At 29.9% G+C, this 20,182-nt stretch overlaps 2 protein-coding genes across 5 annotated transcripts; one reads left to right on the plus strand and one right to left on the minus strand.

The window, feature by feature from the left end:
* Positions 1 to 5,053: 5,053 nt before the first annotated feature.
* LOC127248977 (auxin-induced protein 22B) lies at positions 5,054 to 7,033 on the minus strand. Its single transcript, XM_051271564.1, has 4 exons — positions 6,596 to 7,033; positions 6,304 to 6,491; positions 5,778 to 5,877; positions 5,054 to 5,437 (listed from the first exon to the last, which is right to left on the minus strand). The coding sequence occupies exons 1-4, from the start codon at positions 6,805 to 6,807 to the stop codon at positions 5,359 to 5,361; spliced, it is 579 nt and encodes a 192-aa protein (XP_051127521.1). The 5' UTR covers positions 6,808 to 7,033; the 3' UTR covers positions 5,054 to 5,358.
* Positions 7,034 to 9,952: 2,919 nt separating this feature from the next.
* Positions 9,953 to 16,287, plus strand: LOC127247777 (uncharacterized). 4 transcript variants are annotated; one of them, XM_051269793.1, is made up of 9 exons: positions 9,953 to 10,134; positions 10,602 to 11,351; positions 11,512 to 11,653; positions 12,026 to 12,322; positions 12,427 to 12,574; positions 12,681 to 13,917; positions 15,188 to 15,305; positions 15,841 to 15,922; positions 16,056 to 16,284. In XM_051269793.1, exons 2-8 carry the CDS (start codon positions 11,218 to 11,220, stop codon positions 15,892 to 15,894), a joined length of 2,130 nt encoding a protein of 709 aa, XP_051125750.1. In that variant the 5' UTR covers positions 9,953 to 10,134; positions 10,602 to 11,217; the 3' UTR covers positions 15,895 to 15,922; positions 16,056 to 16,284. The 4 variants fall into 4 exon arrangements, with proteins under 4 accessions (XP_051125750.1, XP_051125759.1, XP_051125767.1 ...); XM_051269810.1 differs by having other exon boundaries at positions 9,954 to 10,134; positions 12,681 to 13,484; positions 13,611 to 13,917; positions 15,841 to 16,284; XM_051269802.1 differs by having other exon boundaries at positions 10,981 to 11,351; positions 15,841 to 16,285.
* The last annotated feature ends 3,895 nt before the right edge of the window (positions 16,288 to 20,182 follow it).

Raw genomic sequence — 20,182 nt, forward strand, 5'->3', positions numbered from 1 at the left:
TGCATATAACAAATACTCTTTACTCATAACTTAGTCATGTGAAATATCTCGATCAACATGTTTATTACAATTTTTTTTTTCTTTTTTAGTTGACATCGTATCGAGTTTAGTCAATCATAAATACTAGGAATGACAATTGAGACGAGTTTGTCCTAATCTATTCCGTACCCTATGCTAATGAAAAGGGTTTGAGTAAAAAAATTTACACGATGAATTTCAGAGTCTTGTAAAATTTATATCGAACCTTTCCATTGTCATTCTTGATAAATTTTTTAACAAAGAATTTTATTTGGCATTTCAACATCTTCTTACATGATTGATTGTGGGTAAGTTTGAGATTAGTACAATGCCATTTACTTAAGTTCCAAATTTGAACGAGTCTTTGTACTATTTAGATTTTCATTCAAGTGATTTAAATCATTTAATACTATCTCTATATGCTTAAATTTTCACTTAAGACGGTATTCCGACCATCTAATATGATATTAGAGTTATAAATTTCGAGTTCGAATCCTTAAAAAAAATAATTAATGATGTTCCGATCATCTAACAAATAGGCAGCGCAAACCAACCAAACTAACACAATTTATTTATTTCTTTTATATTAATTATACGCACTATTGAAGTACTTCTATCATACCTTCATAATTTTTTTATGTATTTTATAGAATTTTTAATTTTATTGAAAAGTTTTCAAATGGCTATGAATAATTCATGTTAGAGTTGTCAAAATAAGTAATAAAATGTATTAACATGAATGGATAATATATAAATATAAATATATATTGTTTAATGTGTGTATATATTATATTTTTTATAGATAATATTTATGAAAAAACTGTGTTATCTAAAAATAAAAAAATGAACAAAAAATGATCAATTCACCTTATTCAATCCATCAACTACATGTAATCAATACAAAATAAATATTTCATTCGTCCTTCATTAAATGTTACATTTACTTTTGTGTCATTGTATTTGACATTAAAAATATATTTATATTTATATAATTTTTATTTTTTTTTATAAATATATCTCTCTATTAGTATTATAAGATGCATAGAAGTATTTTTTATAATTTTTTCTTAATTTGTACTATATTTTGATATAATAATTAATATTCAAATATTAATATACAAAAAGTAAATAGGACTCTTAGAGCCGGACATATATAGTAATAATTTTAATGTGAAATTTCTCCAATATGTTGATTTTTTATTATTATTATACTATACTCAGTCCCAAAATGATTGACCTATTTGTATTGGACACATATTTAAGGAACATTAATACTCTCTCAATACCATAAGAAAGAGTGATATTTTTCATGTTTCAAAATAAGAGTATCATTTTCTAATTTAGCAATTGTATTACAACTTAAAGCACAAATATAATTACTTTTATATTACACAATACTAAATGGGTATTTTTGTTTTTTTTTTTACTACAAACTAATATAATACAAATATTCAAAAACTACATAGAAAAAACAAATGACACGTTTTTTACAAGACGTAGTTAGTACTATTATATCGATAGTTGGTATAAAATACTAGTAATATTTTTTTTTGTCCCTGTAATAAATGTGCTAGCGTAGAAAATAATATTATTTGTGTAATAATAATAATAAAATAAAATTACTTTTATGATTATACGATTCTTTGTAGAAACGATACTATTGATTTGAAATGAATAAATATATATATATATATAAAAACAAGGCTATTTTAAAATAAAAAAAAAAAAAAAATTTGAGATGAAGATAGTATATTGTATTTTATAAATAGTGCTATTTCTTTTTAGTTTAGACAAGATTTTTCCAAGAAATTGAGTTGCCTCAAAATCTTGCAAGAATTGAAGATTGATAAATTAAATAAAATAAATCTAACAGAAAAGCTGTCTTTGGTTAGCCAAAGCAATTCTGACATTTGTCACCAATTACAATTCTGAAAAATATCTTTAAGTGAACCAGAAGCATAGTGTAAATTAATACTCCCTCCATCCCATTATTATTATTATTATTATTATTTATTCATTTATTTTTTCACGTAATTTTAAAAATATTAATATTATATTAAAATATAATAAAAATAAAATAAAAATGATTAAAATAACTTTATTAGTATGATGTGATATAAATGTAATGACATTTGTGAAATATATTGTAAGTTGTAAAAGTATTTGTAATGTTAGGTAAATAGTACAGTTACTAAAAAAGAAAATGAATACTTTATTACGAGACAGATTAAAATGAAAAAATGAATACTTTATTATGGAACGGAGGGAGTATTATATATATATATAATATTGTACAGTATTATCTCAAACTATTTATTGTTATTATTTTTATTTTTCAAAATTCTCAGAAATTTTTTTATTATTATACTCCTTCCGTCACATAATAAAATATCTATTTTTTCATTTTAGTTCGTCTCATAACAAAGTATTCATTTTCTTTTTTAGGAGTTGTACTATCTACTTAACATTACAAATACCTTACAACTTACAATATATTACACAAATATCATTGAATTTATAACAGATACTAATAAAATTATTTTATTCATTTCTACTTTATTCTTACGACATCTAAATATAATATTAATATTTTTAAAATTACGTGCAAAAAACAAATGAATATTTAGTTATAAGACGGAGGGAGTATATAAATTTAATTTCCATTTAAATTATTTTATTAAATTTTTACTTATATTATATCAAGTTAATTAAAATTTTTACTATACCACTTCGTCCTTTTTTGTCTTTTTGTTTGCCGAAGTTGAAACATGGCCTCCAATTTCTTACACACGTGAATATTTTTATATTTTTTCAAATTTATTTTGATATTACTCCCTCCATTCGAGATAACATGTCCAGGTTGCCGTTTCTGTCCGTCTCACATACTATGTTATTTTTCTTTTTTGAAAAATAATTACACACTTTAATCTCATTTTAAATTTTTTAATTTTAATTAAACTAATTAGTTATCTTAATCTTAATTTATAATTATTTATATTATAGGATAATTATTTTCACTAATACATCCTTAATTATCTACTAATTACACCCCTCATAAAATACCGTGTCTATAGTGTAGCAGACACGGTATCTAGGACGGAGAGAGTATTTATTTTTACAAAATACATCGAATATTAATTTTAAATTATTCTTCAAAAAAAATCAAAATTTCAAATATCCTCTGCAACAAAAATTTAAACTGAATCTCTATTTAGATAAATATTTTAAATATTTAAAAAAATTGAAAATAATAAAACATTTATAATTGATATTTTATTCGCCGTGAATAATTATCTCATATTTTTTTTATGCATAATTTAGTAAATAACCTTATACACCACAATTTGTCATTATTTTTCTATTTACCAATTATATATATATATTTTTTATTAATTTTTTAATAATTTTTTTATAATAAATCAATTTATTTTTTTAAAATACCGTGAAATCCATTGAATTTGTGCAGTATATATAGGTAAGAGCTAGTATTAATTATTTAATTTAACACGCATCTCTAAGTAGCCATTTGGCATATTTAAAAATTTAATCAACTCTTTCCCAGGAAATTAATTTAATTAAAGTTGGCTTTTAACACCAAATTAATTAAAATAGCTTATCTTGTAGAATCTACATTCAAGATTTTCTGTTCTTCACAAAACACAAAATAAATCTTCTTTTCTCAAAAGGATTCTTGCAAAATAAATTACTATTAAATAAATACTCCTTCCGTCCACGGATACAGTATACATTTAGTTTTGGCGCGTTGGGTAGTTAAACGTAGTGTAATGACATTTTTGTCCTTATTTTTTGGTATAAAAGTAATGATATGATACAAAGTAAGAGTATCTGTGGAAAAAAGTGAGGTATTTAATGAAATGTTTACTTTGTAATTAGACGTCCCAAAATAAATATATGTATACTTTCTAGATGGACGGAGGGAGTAATAAATAAATAAACTAACTTTGGATGCTCAAGTTTATCCTTAAATACATGAAAAAATTTGATATTAATACGAATCTTTTCTTTCCCCTAAACTAATGAACTAATCTAGAAATCTTTTGAAAGTTTACTCTATCAATTCATTTTTTACGAGACTTAATTTAATTTATTTTTATTTGTCTAAAATTGTTTAAAAAAAATTGATAATTTCATTTTAGGTAAATTAGATTATAAAAGATTGCAAAAGTATGATTAAATAATTTCAAGAATATACAGAGAGAGTTGTCAAAATGAATAGAATTTGTCGGGCTGACATGTCGAGGGTTTGGTTTAGTAATTTTAACCTACTTCCATCATAACTAATTTCCCAGCCAAAACTAACCTAATTATGGATTATAATGGATTGTTAGTTGTTTGAACAGTCGGCCTATCTCGACAACTCTAGATTTGATTTTATAAATTATTTGGGTAAAATTGTTTATAATTTTTCTGTAATTTCGAAATTCAGCGTAAAATCTCATTATACTTTAAAATTGGATGACACCCCCTTATAATTTAAAAAACGTGGCATAAAATTCCACCACTATGTAATCTCCCTTGTACGATGAGAAAACGAGTTCATATCTATATGTTTTGCATTGCAGGGAGTTTCATGCAATATTTTTGAAAGAATAAGGAGACGTCATGCAATTTTTTTTAAAGTAAAGTTGGAATTTACGCTGAGTTTTAAAACCTAACTTTTATTAAAGTATAAGAGAGCTATGCAATTTCTAAAGTAAATAAAAAATTTACGCTGAATTTCAAAATTATAAGAGAGTTATGAACAATTTTGCCGATTATTTGTTTATAACATATGTAATGGAATCCTAAGTAGTTTGTCGTAATATTGAGATTCGAAATCACTTCTAGATTACAAGATCATATTAAATTATTTGAATCAAGTTACAAACTATTGTCTTCAGTCGAAAGATTATCCAATACCCACTTGACGAATAACAGCTACAGATTATATATCAATAAAAATAAAATAAAAAAAAAAAACCGATCAAGATATATATGAATCCTTTTATATATATTTATATATACACAACAACAATGTCTAACTTTGGTTCGATGGATTGAAATTACAATACAAGTGAAAACACTTAGAACATTACATGATCTCGAAACCACCAAGGCTTCATTCCATGTTGTAATAGTATAAAGAAACCTATAAAATTTACTCTATATGTTTTTCCGCAGCCGTAAGACCTCTCAAACTCAAATAAATTTCGAAATCTAGATTCTTCGACAGCCCAAGCTGTAAGAAGACCATATATGATCATATAATTCCAAGAAATACGATCCCTCGTCCTCTTCTTCTTCTTGGCCCGTCAAATGTAATAATTATCGAACGTATTCTCATAGAACACAACCGCCCAACCCTCTAGCCTCCGGTCCCTTCATGATTCGGAGTCTCCGGCACGACGACATGAACATGCTGCAAGAAAAACACATAAACATGAATTGAGTATTAGTATTATACTTTCATCTATCGACTAAAAACAGACACACTTTCTTATTTACTAATTGTGATCTTTCATTGAAAAAAAAAAAAAAAAAAAAGGTCGAAAATGAGAAAATGGGCGTAGTATTTATGCCTTACAAAATTTTTGAATTTTTTCTTGACGAAATCATGGATTCCGTAGGATATTTTTAAAAATCTTATCGAACAAAAATGAAGTACAAAAAAAAAAAAAAAAAAAAAAAAATACTTGAATACGAATATAGAACTTATAATGTTAATAAAATATCTCATTATTTCATATAAAAATACTTACTCCCACGGCACATCTCCAACAAGCATTAAGTCGCCATCTTTGTCTTGGTATGCCGGTGCATATTCCGATCCTTTGTAGCCTTCCCTTTCCGAGTATTCGCCTGATCATCGAAATCAACAAAATTATTAGAGCACGGTTCGCCAAATCGACCGAGTTGGAATTGGAACAAAAAGCTTCCCGATCCATCAAACCCGATATTTCTCAAGTGTTTTCCTTTTCCTTTTTTTTTTTTTTTTTTTTTTTTTCTAATAACGAATCGAAACGACAGAGGACTAAATATCAGCGGACTAAATATCAGCAGAATTAGAGCTTTAAAATGAATAAATTTTGTGGACACTAGTTTTGAATATGAAATTTGTCTCTTTATTACATTTTATCATCTATAATATTCGGATTTGTAATACTTAATTTTGTAGCACATTTTAATTACTTATTATCATTTATTTTAAAAAAAAAAAATTGCAAAACTCTATATTAAAAAAAAGGAAACAAATTATGCGCAACCCAAACATATAATCCTAATTACCTATGGTGAGCTTGAACATGGTCTCCAAAGCTTTGAGGAGCTGGGGATAACCACTGTAAATTTTCAGATCGATCTTCCTGAGGTAAGGCGCTCCATCCATGCTCACTTTCACATACATTCCCGATTCCGATTCGCCCTTCTTCGCCTGGAAGCTGTTCTTCACCGGCGGCCATCCAACAATTTGTGCCCTAATTAACATCGAATTCCAATTAACCAGGTCAGCCATGAACAGTTGGATTTGTTTTTTCTAATTAGATGTTTAATTTATTTAAAGAAGAAATTAGGCTCTTACTTGGGGGCTGGGGCAGTTCCATGGTCGATTGATTTGGTAGCAGAATTGGAGCTCGATTCACTCTCCTCCGGCGCGGCTCGTTTGTTGTTGTTGTTGTTGTTCTTGCAACCAGAATTGATTTTGTCGGTTTCATCTGTTCCAGGTAACCCTAATCTGAGCTCAGTTGCCTTCAAGTTTAGATCACTTTCATGGATCTTATTTATGCTCCCCATCTGTTTGATGAAATGCCTCTAAAGCGCTAAATTAATCACAAACAAAGCTAAAAATTCTTGAACACAAATGGTGTGTGAATTAATCACTGGTCAATGAATTTCTGTAGCTATGAGTTGAAGATTTATTTCTAGGAGATTAAAGGAGGTGTTCTTATAGATATATAGATATATATATATATATATAATGGATGTTCATCTTGGAATCTGAGTGAATGAATTTGGGACAAAGGAAGGTTAATTATGTCGGCAGAAAATGGAGCAATTTAAAGACAAGTGGTGCTGTATTTGGGGGACATGAGAGGGACAAGCTCAGCCGCCCATATGGAAAAGACTTTTCTTTTATGTAAGAGAATCATCAATTTGATTACTTAGAAATGCACGAATTGAGTTATAGTTGAATAAGAGAGAAATAGAGCTTTAAAATGAGTAAAATGGTCGCCGGCTCGGCTCAGTTCGATTCGTTTCATCTTGTTCATTATGCTAAACGATTCGAACATGAATAAAAATATTTTAATGAGCTGAATTTAAACAAATGTTTTAGCATGTATCTTTTAATGAACGAATACAAGCTGAACTCAAATTTTTATTGAGCCGAGTTCAAATATGAAGAGCCTAGATTGGCTCGTTAAGGACTCTAGGTAAAATTGTTTGATCAAATTTTGAAAATAAGCTTATTTTAAAAAATAAAAAGAAAAGAATTTGAAAATTTTGATAATAGTAAAAATTTAATATTTAATATGATATTTTGTGATAATATATATATATTTAACGTAATAGTTTGGGAATAGTTACGGTGCTTATTAGCCTTAATCAGAAAAAAAAAATATAAATAAATAAATAAAAAATCAATACATAATTTTAAAGCACACAGCACATGACACATAATTTAGTAACAACCATAGTTGTTTTTTAAGACATTTTGTTGATAAATAGTATAAAAAAGTTTAAAAAATCTCTCTGTGTGTTTATTCGTGAGGTTTTAGTTTTGAGTTTTAATTTTAAATAGTAAAATTTTGAATTGAAATAGTTATTTGATGTGATATAAATATGTGTTGATGTGATATTTTGAATGTAAAATTAGATTTTAGTGTAATAAAATAAATAAAAATTGGGTGTTTGATTTGATGTTTTTGGAGGAAAAAAAAAGTTGGAATAGTAAAATCAGGTGTAAAACCTGACAAGTAAACACATGCGTTTTAGGACTTTTAGCTTATTGAATAAGCTTAGGTGTTTGACCAGTCAAAAAGCTAATTTAGGTGTTTGGTAAATTAGCTTTTTGAAATAGCTTTTTGGATCCAAAAAACTAATTTATGAAAAGCATCTACCCATCGTTTTGAAAGAATTTTTTCATTTTAATTTTGGTTATTTCTTATTTACCCTTAAAACTTAATTATTTATTTTATACATATAAATATATTTTTATAGCAGTATTTATTAATTATTTTTAATATATTTAATTTATTAAATTATATTTTTATTTTTGTAAATTTAAAATAATAATTATTATTAATTATTACATAGTAAAATATATAAATTTTTAAAACTAAATCAAATAAAAAAAATAAAAGTTATTAATTTATTTATATATATTAAAATAAGAATTAACATAATAAAAGTAGATTTACGATTTATTATTTTATATTTTACATAATTTCAATAAAAAATTATTATGTTTTAGTAAAAATAATTTTCTCAGACCTAAATAATAAAAATAAAAATAAATATTTTATAATATTTTTATAATTTTCAATAATTAATAACAAAAATTCTCATAAATTTCAAATTAAAATGAACAAAATTAAATATTTTAAAAAATAATATATCAATATCTTAATAGTCATTTTGTGTATTTTACCAAATACTTTAATACAAACGGTTAATTAAATAAACTAATCAAACCACCTAATTGAATAAATTAACAGTTAATTGAATCAGCTAACAGTTAAAAGCTATCAACTAATTGCCAAACACATTCTTTTTAAGTATTTATATATTCGAAAATCTTAAATCCCAAATAAAAAAGCTAAAAATTTGCCAAAAAGTTTAATAATAATAATAATAATGGCTTCAAAAAAATAGAAAAGCTTTGATTTGGACCCAAAATGATCTCAAACAACCGAAAAACCGTCGGACTTCGTTGCAATAAGTTTGATTTTTTTTTTTTTTTTTGGCTGTTTCAGATAAATCGTATGAATTTTATGATCCGAGCACAAAATAAAATAAATAAAAAAGGGTAAACTTGCAGTTGAAACGAACGGTCAAGATGCGTATTGGGGGGTCCGGGTGGTTGAATCTTGATCGTAGGATTTGTGGGGTGCACCCCATGTGAGGTAGGGTGGGTATCGTATATACTCACGCCAGGCATGTGGGCCTTTTAAGAATTCTTGGCAGGATTTAAAGACATCTGGTTAGACTTGTTCAAACGGTTTAAACAGCCGATTATTCGATTACGATTTGTGAAAATATCAACTCAAAATCGAATCTTCTGAATGACGGTTTCGATTACGGTTTATAAATCGAAAGTTTCGGTTTAAATACCGTCGGTTTCGGTTTGTACCGCCGGTTTATATATATTATTTTTTATATTTTTCTTTTATATTTTCTATATTTGAATTTTATTTAAAAATAATTAAATTAAATTTTAATTTTATTTAAATATATTTATTATGTAAAAATTATATATATAAATAATTATTTAGATTATTACAATATAAAAATAATTAAACTGATAATAATTTAGTTAATAATTAAATTAAATTTTAAATTTAAAAATAAATTATAATAATATTAGCATAATAGATAATAAAATAATTTAAATTAAATATAATTATATAATAAAAAAATTACAAAATTCAAAATATGAAAAAAAATATTATAATATTATCAATTTTCAATATATTAATAATTATTTTATTTTTATAAAAATTTAAAATCTATAAAAAAATAAATATAAATATAATATGCACACAAACACAATCTTACTTTTTACCCTAATCAACATTTACACACCCAGATACCGCCGCCGCACCAGCCACCGCCAGGTTTCCCCTCTTTCTTCTCCTTCTCCTTCTCCTTCTCCTTCTCTTTCTTTCCTTCTCCTCCTCCCTCCTCCTCCTCCTCTTCCTCTTCTTCTTCTTCTTCTTCTTCGGTCTGCTCCGCCTGCGCAGGTGGTTTTTTTTTTTAAAAAAAAGATAATTCACCAAACCGGCGGTTCACGGTTTGTAATTTTTATGTTTCAGTTTGAACCGTAACCGCCAGTTCAAAAACCGGAAAACCGGCGGTTCGAAACCGAGGCAAGTCTGAAACCGGCCATGCCATTGATTTACGGTGATTGATTCTTTTTCTTATTTTTAAGTGTTCTATTTTTTAATGTGTTTTTAGTATTATTAAAAACTAATAGTATTAAATTTTGAATATGAAATTTTAAATGAGAATTTATTATTATTATTATATACACACACCATTTACGTACATATAATACTAATAATAAAATAATAATAAGTAAAGGAAGGATTTGATGAGAGAATTAAAAGGAAATGAACGATGGATTAAAATATAGATGATTTTGGAGAGAATATACATTCAACATCCAAGATAGTGCATTTTTATCTTTGTTTAAAAGAAGAAAATAATCAAAAAATAAGAACTCAAAACAATACTAATACTAAAAGAAATTAACATAATCAAAACAAAGCATCAATTTTTGAATTGAAAACCAAATTGAAATAGTCCTACGAGAAGCAGAATCGATCGAGATTGACCGACGATGATCGATGGCTATTTTCGTCGAGCAGTGTTTCAATGATCAGACATCGGACGGAGACTTTGGGCAGTTTCGGTGATCCATCCTCCGGTGACTGACTACACAAATAGATCAGATCGGAAAACAACAACGGACGGACGGACGGACTACAGCGGTAGCCGGTCTTGAGCACTCCGATGGCGGTCGAACCGCCGGTTCGAAACCATTGGCATGTCTACGTTCCATCCACCATACGAATTCCATTTCCATCATCATGTCGCCATTTGATCCTCCATTGAAATTGAAATGCAAATCTCTCCCACTCTCCTCTGCTCCCCTCTACGTTCATATATATAGATATATATATATTCTCCCCCTTATTTCGGTTTCTTATCTATGTTTCCTGCCTTCCGTTCTTGCCATTGATTCAGGAATCGCGCGCTGGCTCTCCATTCATTGTCTTCTACGTCGACGTGTTTAATTTCGGCGGATTTGTTATGAGATGAAGCTCTTCGGCGGTGTCTCAATGTTTTGATCATTCGCAATTCTCGAATTCTCCTGTATCACCTGGGGATTTTGCATATTTATTGCTTTGACGGACAATTATGAATCTAGCTACAACGTCTATATTTTAGTTTTTTTGCTCCAAACCTTTGAAATGTTGGTGAATGGATGAGGCAGTGTTGGATGGAACGATTTCAAGGAAGGAGAAGTTGACTCCGACCGAGGAGCGTAGTAAAGTGGTGATGGCTAAATGCGGACACGAACGATGGATTTTCCCCTTAACGAGTCTGCAGATAGGGTAAGAACTATTGAACATTTCGTACGGATTTGGTATTAATTTGCTTTGCATCGTTCGATTGCTTTGAATTTTCTCTACAAATTTCATAATTCATGTCATGAATGATTTGACTGTTCATCATCACCATGCTCTCAAATTTGATTACCTTAACGATATGCAGGGATATGCAGTCCTACTTCGCACATCTCAACTTATTTCTTGCTTTTGAAAGTGGAAAATTCTACATATTAGTCGAGAACAGACCACGTTCGAAAGAGCATATGTCAGATCCTACGCATTGGTGGCAGTTGATGGTCACTAAGGTTGTTTTTTTCCCCTTCCAAAGCTAATCTAGGGCTTAGATATGAGTCAGGCTTCAATGATTAGTGCTTCAAATTATGCATAGTTTATTTCCATGAACGAGAGTCAATAAACCTGAATGATTAGTGCTCAAGTCATGCTCATCTCAGATTCTAAGCATATCATTTATATCCGAATGAAGTAAGAATCTATAGAATCGAATTCTGTCGAGAATAATAAAATGTTGTCTAATAGTTAGTGTCATTGAATGCTAGCTGTTTAAACGCAAATCCTGAATAGTCTGAATTTGCTTCGACTGGTTGGTTTCTCTGCACTATAATCTTAATGCTATTCAAAACCAATGTTTTGAAAAATACTTTCTCATATTTGTACAGTCCAGGTTATCCCCATTCGTGACTACAAGAGCCAGAAAAGAGGAAAAGATGCTTGAAGAACTTACAGAACTGCAGGGTTCTTCTGCTCCCGGTGCTAGCCTTACACCCGAGAGAAAGTGGTTTGCCTTGACGGATGCCTTGACATTGTCCCGGCACAGAGCCCTTCAGCCCGTACACAAGCTCCGGAATGCTTTGATTGAAAACAGCAAGTTGCTGCACCAAACATTCAGTGGCTTCATTGTGTTTGAGGTCACTTGGAACAATGTGCGGGGTATTAACTACCTAAACGAACTTCAGGTAAATAATACTGTTAAAAGCCAATAATCAATCTGAGTGATGCATTTCGAGGTTTTATCACATAAATTGTGAGTCTCAGTTCTTCTGATGATTACGTTATTTAGACCGACACATTGCTTGCAATTGAAGCAAAACTCATGAGAAGATGGGAATTCGACAGTATTGCACAAGCTGCAGCAAGCACAAGTACATGGTTTTCGGGGACAGTGAGCGAGCATATAGTCTTAAAAAAGCATCTGGATGCCGCTATAGGTATTTTATCCATGAGGGAAAACAAACATTTTCTAAAAACAGCCAACTAACTAATATGTAGGCTATTGCTTTATATCTGAGTTTAAAGCTATTATTGCTGTTGCAGGGGAAGTCTATCATGATGTTCAAGAAAGGCTACCAATGATTACTGAGGATGATATGGATGACGTACCGAATGAAGCCAGGAACGACTCTCCTAGTTGCACTTCTTGTTCGAATACAGAGACAACTGAAAATAAACAATGGCAGGAATGTGAAGAACCAATTGAGACAACTGTCTACAAGAATGTTTTGATTTTGTTCCGATTCAATGATCCGGAGCTACCCTTTAAATTGAAGGACATAATAATGTCAGAATTGTGGCTACTTACACTACTTGAGGCAGGACTTCCTCCTTGGGCTATATTCCTACAGTCTTACCCTGGATTCTCGCGACTTTATCGTCCATGGATGTGCCCGCTGGCACGAGCTTTGTACGTGCTCATCTCATTCGTCACAGTTGCCATTGGCTTCTATGACCTGTACAAAAACATACCACTTCTTAAAGCAACAGCTTCCCATTTATTTGGACCTCTTTTCGATTGGATAGAAGCATGGGAAATGGTTTCGAGGATCCAGTATTTGGGAACTATGCTGTTTCTACATAACTTTCAGAAAGCTGTGAAATGCTTTCTTGTGGTGGCACGGACCATCTTCTCATTCCTTTCTGTCTTTATTCTCCCCATGGCGCGACCATTTATCCGAATATTGGAATTCTTCCTTCCTCTTGTGAGCATGCTTATGGACATAGCAGAGGATTTCTTCTCTGTTATTTGGATGGTTGTCGAGACTACGTTTACAGTGGCAGGAGACATTTTAGAGATTTTGTTGCTACCATTTTGGTATGTGTTTGCAACAGCTTGGAATATTGGTAAGTTAATAAAAGATATGGTTAATCATAATAATATATCTATCTATCTGTCTGCTCTGATTATGATTGAGATTTTTTGTTTATTAAGCTTTCTTTGTTTCTCCTCTTGTGTTGTGTCTGATGCAGTAATGTCTTTGATATACCCTATTGTTTGGATGGTTTTTTATGCTCCATTTAAGCTGGTCCATGGATTATGTAGAATTCTAGCCTTCTTCTGTGCTTTTACGTATAATTTTCTTGGGACTATATGGCTATCTGCAAGGGGCCTCTTTCAGCTTTCGAGGGGTGTCGAGACAACAACAGTGATCACATATGAGGCTTCACTGTGGCGTTCTCTTTGGAATGATCTTTTCTCTCAGATCTTTCGTGCCCTGAGGAGTATTCTGAACGGCTTTGCGGTTTTCTTCATGGCATGTAACAGACATCGTCTTAGGTAAGATATTCTAATGGCTCGCTCTTAGGTTGGTTATCCATGTTTCTTCTTCTTCTTCTTCTTCTTATAAATTACAATTGAAAGTTTATTGTCCTGTCAATGCCTATGCATTATAGACCTTCGGTATATCTATCTATCTATCTACCTATCAGAGCTCTTGGGAATTGCCTTGCATGATCATAAGATTTGTGTACAAAATGTTGGCATGCTAGATGAAAAACTAATTGCACCCGCCATACTCTTTGATTTCTGTCCAATACTATTTAAGTCATAAAGATCACCAAACCTAGGAAGTGATGCGATAGCTATATGTATATATATATTTGAAATAAGACCATGTGCTTTTTGTTCATATTTATAGCGTGTATGATTTATAAGGAGTACTAACTTTATATGTTTTATGTGCTATGTGACTAAACTATATCATATTCATATGTTTTATTTGTATTATATTAAGTCATATTATATAATGTTGTTAGCACACAACATAACACAGAATTTAATTTTAAGCGCCTTAATTTCAGATGTGATGTGTTGACTAGTAATTTATATATATATATATATGAATTTAGATATTTGACTTTTATTTAAATAATTTTAATATAATATTTTATAAAAAAAATTATATTTTCTTAGAAATATAAATTTCAAATAATAAAAAAATGTATTTGTTCATTTTGGATTCAATTCAAAACATTAGGTAAATTTAATTTTAATTCAAAAATTGTTACGATTTAAAATATCATATCAAATATTGATATATTTTGAATAAAAAATTTAATTTGTATTTAATATACTCCCTCTGTCCCCCCCCCCAAAAAAAAAAAGTCTTATTTTGCCATTTTCCTATATTTCATATCAATAGTTTTATTTCTATTTTTAATAACCAATCTCTACCCTTTTTTACAAAACTATCTCCAATATTTTGGCAATAATTATATAAAATGAGTCAAGATCTACTATTATACTCAAACGTTAAACTTAGAGGTTTATGTGTTAGAATGTTTTGGGGGTCCAACTAGGCCATAAGAGAAAAAGTTTCAAATATTAAGGATAAAAGTTAAATTGTGATTAAGGTTTAAATATTTTGAGAATAATAATAAAATTAATATTTGATGTGATGTAAATAAATTGTGAATAGTTTAGTAAAGGATGACATAGTGACGTAAGAATAATGAGTTGAAACTCGGAAGAAGCTCTATGGTATAGTATGTCCATTATCACCTTCTCTCTTTCTCTCTCTCTCTCTCCTGACTGCAATTCAATTCAGCATCTACAATCATGTGAAGGAGTTCATCAAGATACTAGTGCATGCTATGAGGAGTGCATGTTCTAAAGGAACCAAGACCAACCACACCCAAACCCAACAATCTGACTCTCAACTACTCGTAAGTCATATTTCTCACATTAATTAAAAATTAATTAGTTAGTGTGTTTACACAAAACTAGAGCCACCATATTTGTCACACATCTACTCAAACTGTGTTTACTTAGATTGAATAATACTCCCTCCGTCCATTTACAAGGATTATATTTACTTTTGGCGCGGTGTTCAAAAAATAATAATATTTTAATTATAGTGAGTAGTTAAAAGTAGTGTAATGACATTTTTGCCCTTATTTTTTTTTTTGTGTAAAAGTAATGATGTGATGTAAAGTAAGGGTATTTGTGGAAAAAAGTAGGGTATTTAATGAAATGTAAACTTTTTAATTAGATGTCCCAAAATAGAAACATGTAAACTTTGTAAGCGGACGGATGGAGTATTAATTTATATTTTAATTGATTGAAACCTGAGAATGAGAATGATTAAAATGTGTCTTAATAATACACAAGTCAAAATAATAATTAATTTATCCTACAAAATATAGTATGCTATGTTGCTTTAAATTCACTTATTCATTCTTAGCTCCCATTTTACTTCAGGAGAGTAGAAGAAGACTGTCAAATTACGAATTGAAGTCCACCAAGTCCATCTAGATAGCTAGCACCCAGCCCCAAGGCCAAGGTGCGACTTTTACAACATTAATTTTCATTTGGGAATATGTGTACCAGGTGTGTGTGTATATATATATATATATAGTGCAGAAAATATTATCATCAAAATTCGTGTATTCATTCTACTATAAAAATATATGTAGATATAGAATTAGCTCTCATGCACTCGGACAACGTATAAACTCACCATTGAAGATCCTAACTCTACACCATATCAACTAATGGAGAGCTTCTTTTCACTCAGCCTAATTTTTACAAACCGAAACCCAACTGTCAGAACGACGGTTTCGGTTCGGTTTGAACACGGTTTCGGTTTGAACCGTAACCGCCGGTTCGAAAACCGAATGGGCAAGTCTGATCTGGTAAGTAAGTAATGTGGATTGGATTATTAATTAATTTAGGCAGTCTTGTCTTTGGAAGGGTGGGTGGGTGGGGTGGGGTGGGGTCATTTTTTGTGTTTGTGTTTGTCTTGGCCTGAAAAGTGGGATACATATACATACATATATACATACATGCTTGGAAGATTCAAATTTTCAAAATATTTTAGAGATTGGTAATAATAAAGTTGTGTTTTTGGTTGTCCGGAAATTAAAGACCATCGAGGATGAGGCTGCTACGAATTTTCGTATTTACTGAGTACCATTTATATATTACCTCCGGCCGGCTGGACCCATTTATTTTTTTCATGTTGTTGATATTTGAATATTAATTATTATATGAATATGTAGTATAAATAAAAGAAAATAACAAAAGTATTTATATTAATGTCTTATAATACTATTATAATGACATTTGTGCAAAAAAATATACAAATATAAAAATATTTTTAATGTTTAGTACGCAAAAACTAAATGAAACCCTTAAAGCCGGACGAAGATAGTATGTTTTATTCTTATAACTAATTTCAAATTTTAGTTTATTTAGGAATAATTAAAAAATTAAATAAAAATTAGAGTTTGTTCACTTTGTTTGTTTTATATATATATATGGTAGTTATATATAATTGTGTTAATAATATAAAAAATAATATTTTGTAATGAGTTATTAATTTTTTAGTGGATAAAATATATATTATACTACTATATATTTTGTTAACATTTGTATATTGTATTTCTTTAAAAATAATTTATGGACAATCATTCCATCTAAAAATACTACATAAATGAACAGACCTAAGATTTCAAGCTTAATATAAATAAATGTTGAATATGATATTTTGAATAGATGATTGATTTGTTTTAAATGAGTAGATATTTGATTATATTTATATTTGAATTTTTGGATTGTTATATACTAAATTTCAATAGATTCGAAATTTAAAACATATTAATTTGTTAAAATATAATATCCACATGTCCCATGTTGTGAAGTTCTTGTTTAAAGTTTTTTTTTTTTTTTGTATTTAGGGTGTTTTTTTGTTTTTTTTTTTTTTTTAATTTCAAATTAATTTTTTCATTATTTATTTTATACGATTTTTAATAAAATATATTATTTTATTTTATAAAACACTACGATTTGAAATACTATTTAAATCAAATTCCAAATCACCATCTCAATTTCAAATCAAAATAAAAAACATCAAAAACATATATATATATATATATTGGATGAACACAAGATGAGAAAATTTTATTTGTAATCAATACATACGGTGAAATTAAATAAAAAAGTTTCTAACACAAACATAAATCATTTATATACTTAAATAAAATAAAATAATTTTTCCTTCATTATAAATTTATTAATTCTAAATATTTTAATTTACTGATTATAAATAAAATAATTTTTTCATCGCTATAATTATATCAGATTTTTTTCTCTTTATTGTTAGCTAAATTTATGCACAATTTATTTATAATAAACAATTTTATTACTCACACTTTATTTAATAAGTAATAACTATTTTGTCATTATTTTTTCTAATTATTACATTATCTTTTATCAAATTTTTAATAAATTTTCTATAATACATTATTTTATATTTTATCTACTCCACTTTTATATAAAGTATCATTACTTTTTAGTTTTTGCCCGAGCAAACCGGACGGGAGAGTAATTTTTTATTACAAAATTTAAATAATATTTTAAAACTATCAATAATACAACTCACGTAAAAACATGTTATGAGAAAACGACAAAGAAAGCAAATAAAGAACATAAAAGTTTTACGTAGTTCGATGACAGTGTGTCAACCTACGTCCACGGGCAGGAACCGAAGCAATTTTATTATATTGATTCAGAGATTTACAATTATGTCATCCAACTAAGAATCATAGTTGTCTATTTATAAGCACTCCAAAACACCCTAAACCCTAAGTCTATTTGTTATTAATTAGGATAAGCCCAAAAGGAACCCTGTCAATTGAAACAACCCTTTTCGCTTTGGTTTCGGGTCGGGTAGACCGCTAAATCTAAGTCACGTTTCAACAAATTCCACCTTGACTTGGAGTTTCTCCAACCGCCAAAGGTTCATCAGTATCTCTCAGTCATCTCCTTTCTGCCAGATGCCCCGAAGGCTTTACCTCCTGCAAATATTCACCAAGTTCAAGCAGTGCTTAAACTTCTCCGTCGGTAGCACCTTTGTCAACATATCAGCTGGATTGTGTTATGTAGCTATTTTCTGAATAGAAAACCTATCTTCCTCCAGAACATCACGAATAAAATTCAACCTTACAGCAATATGTTTGGTTCTTTCATGATACACTGGATTTTTAGCCAAACTCAAAGCACTTTGACTGTCACAAAATAACACCAGTTTCTCCACCTTCAGACCCAAACTCTGCACCAGACCATGTATCCAGATACCCTCCTTAATACCTTCATTCATTGACATGTATTCCGCCTCAGTCGTTGACAGTGCAACCGTAGGTTGTAAAGTAGATTTCCAACTGACTGCACATCCAAACAAAGTAAAGATAAAACAAGTCAGTGATCTTCGTTTCACCAACTCACCCCCGTAATAAGAGTCTGCATAGCCAACAAGACCATCACCAAGGCCTTTATCATCATACACCAGACAAATATCAGACGCTCCTTTCAAATATCTCAAGATCCACTTTACAGCTTCCCAGTGAGCTTTACCCGGATTAGCCATAAACCTGCTCACCACATTAACCGCATAAACGAGATCCAGTCTCGTACATACCATTGCATACATAAGACTTCCAACTGCACTTGAATATGAAACCGTCTTCATGTAGCTAACCTCTTCATCTGTACCCGGTATAGTGTTTCGATCAAGTTTAAAGTGTGCCGCCAAAGGGGTACTTACCGGTTTGGACTGATCAACAGAGAATACCTGCAAAACTTTCTCAATATACTTTTCTTGAGAAACCCATAGCCATCTTGCTTCTCTATCACGCCAGATCTCCATACCAAGTATTTTCTTTGTCGCACCCAAATCCTTCATCTCAAACTCACCCTTTAGTAGAGCCTTCAAGTCATTAATTACAGTCATGCTTTTAGCTGCAATTAACATATCATCCACATACAACAGCAGATACACAAAGGAATCAGTAGAAACTTTCTTCAAGTAAACATAGTTATCAAACTGATTACGAGTATTACCATTAGACACCATGAATAAGTCAAATCTCTTGTACCATTGCCTCAGAGACTGCTTCAAGCCATACAAAGATTTCTTTAACAAGCATATCTAGTCCCTTTTAGAACTGTAGAACCCCTCCGGTTAAGACATGTAAATCTGTTCTTCTAGATTACCATGAAGGAATGCTATTTTTACATACATCAAGCTGCTCCAGCTCCAGATCAAAAGCACCCACCATTGCCAAAAGAACCCGAATGGTTTTGTGTTTAACCACAGGAGAAAAGACTTCATGGTAATCGATTCCTTCCTTCTGTGAGAACCCTTTTGCCACCAGTCTCGTCTTGAACCTAGCAGGTTCAATACCAGGAATTCCCTCATTTCTTTTAAAGTCCCACTTGCATCCCACTTGCTTCACCTCTTTTGGTAGTGCAACAAGATCCCAAGTCTTGTTCTTTTCAAGAGACTGCATCTCTTCATTCATTGTCATAATCCAGGTTTCTGCATCTTTACTCGCCATAGCTTCTTTATATGTCTTTGGCTCATCAAAGCCAAGATCATCACCAACCGTCAGTGCATAAGCCACATAATTCATGTCACATGTATTGACACATCCTGCAAACCTAGCTGGTTTCTGAATATTTCTCTTCATTTTCTTGCTACTATGGAATCTTCAACTCCACTACCAGTGATGACTCCAAATATGAGCATATTCTTAGCTTGACA

Source organism: Andrographis paniculata, unplaced genomic scaffold (genome assembly GCF_009805555.1).
Source record: "Andrographis paniculata isolate CXL003 unplaced genomic scaffold, ASM980555v1 Contig11END, whole genome shotgun sequence".
Classification (NCBI taxonomy): Eukaryota; Viridiplantae; Streptophyta; class Magnoliopsida; order Lamiales; family Acanthaceae; genus Andrographis; species Andrographis paniculata.

What these genes read in the sequence shown, in the direction of transcription:
- LOC127248977 (XM_051271564.1), bottom strand. Translation starts at nt 6,807, where the DNA reads ATGGGGAGCATAAATAAGATCCATGAAAGTGATCTAAACTTGAAGGCA. An exon ending in GGAACTGCCCCAGCCCCCAA is followed by an intron (nt 6,492 to 6,595) that starts GTAAGAGCCTAA and finishes GATGTTAATTAG; the next exon opens with GGCACAAATTGTTGGATGGC. An exon ending in GTTGGAGATGTGCCGTGGGA is followed by an intron (nt 5,438 to 5,777) that starts GTAAGTATTTTT and finishes TTTTTCTTGCAG; the next exon opens with CATGTTCATGTCGTCGTGCC.
- LOC127247777 (XM_051269802.1), top strand. Translation starts at nt 11,218, where the DNA reads ATGGATGAGGCAGTGTTGGATGGAACGATTTCAAGGAAGGAGAAGTTG. An exon ending in TTAACGAGTCTGCAGATAGG is followed by an intron (nt 11,352 to 11,511) that starts GTAAGAACTATT and finishes AACGATATGCAG; the next exon opens with GGATATGCAGTCCTACTTCG. An exon ending in GCATCTGGATGCCGCTATAG is followed by an intron (nt 12,575 to 12,680) that starts GTATTTTATCCA and finishes TTGCTGTTGCAG; the next exon opens with GGGAAGTCTATCATGATGTT.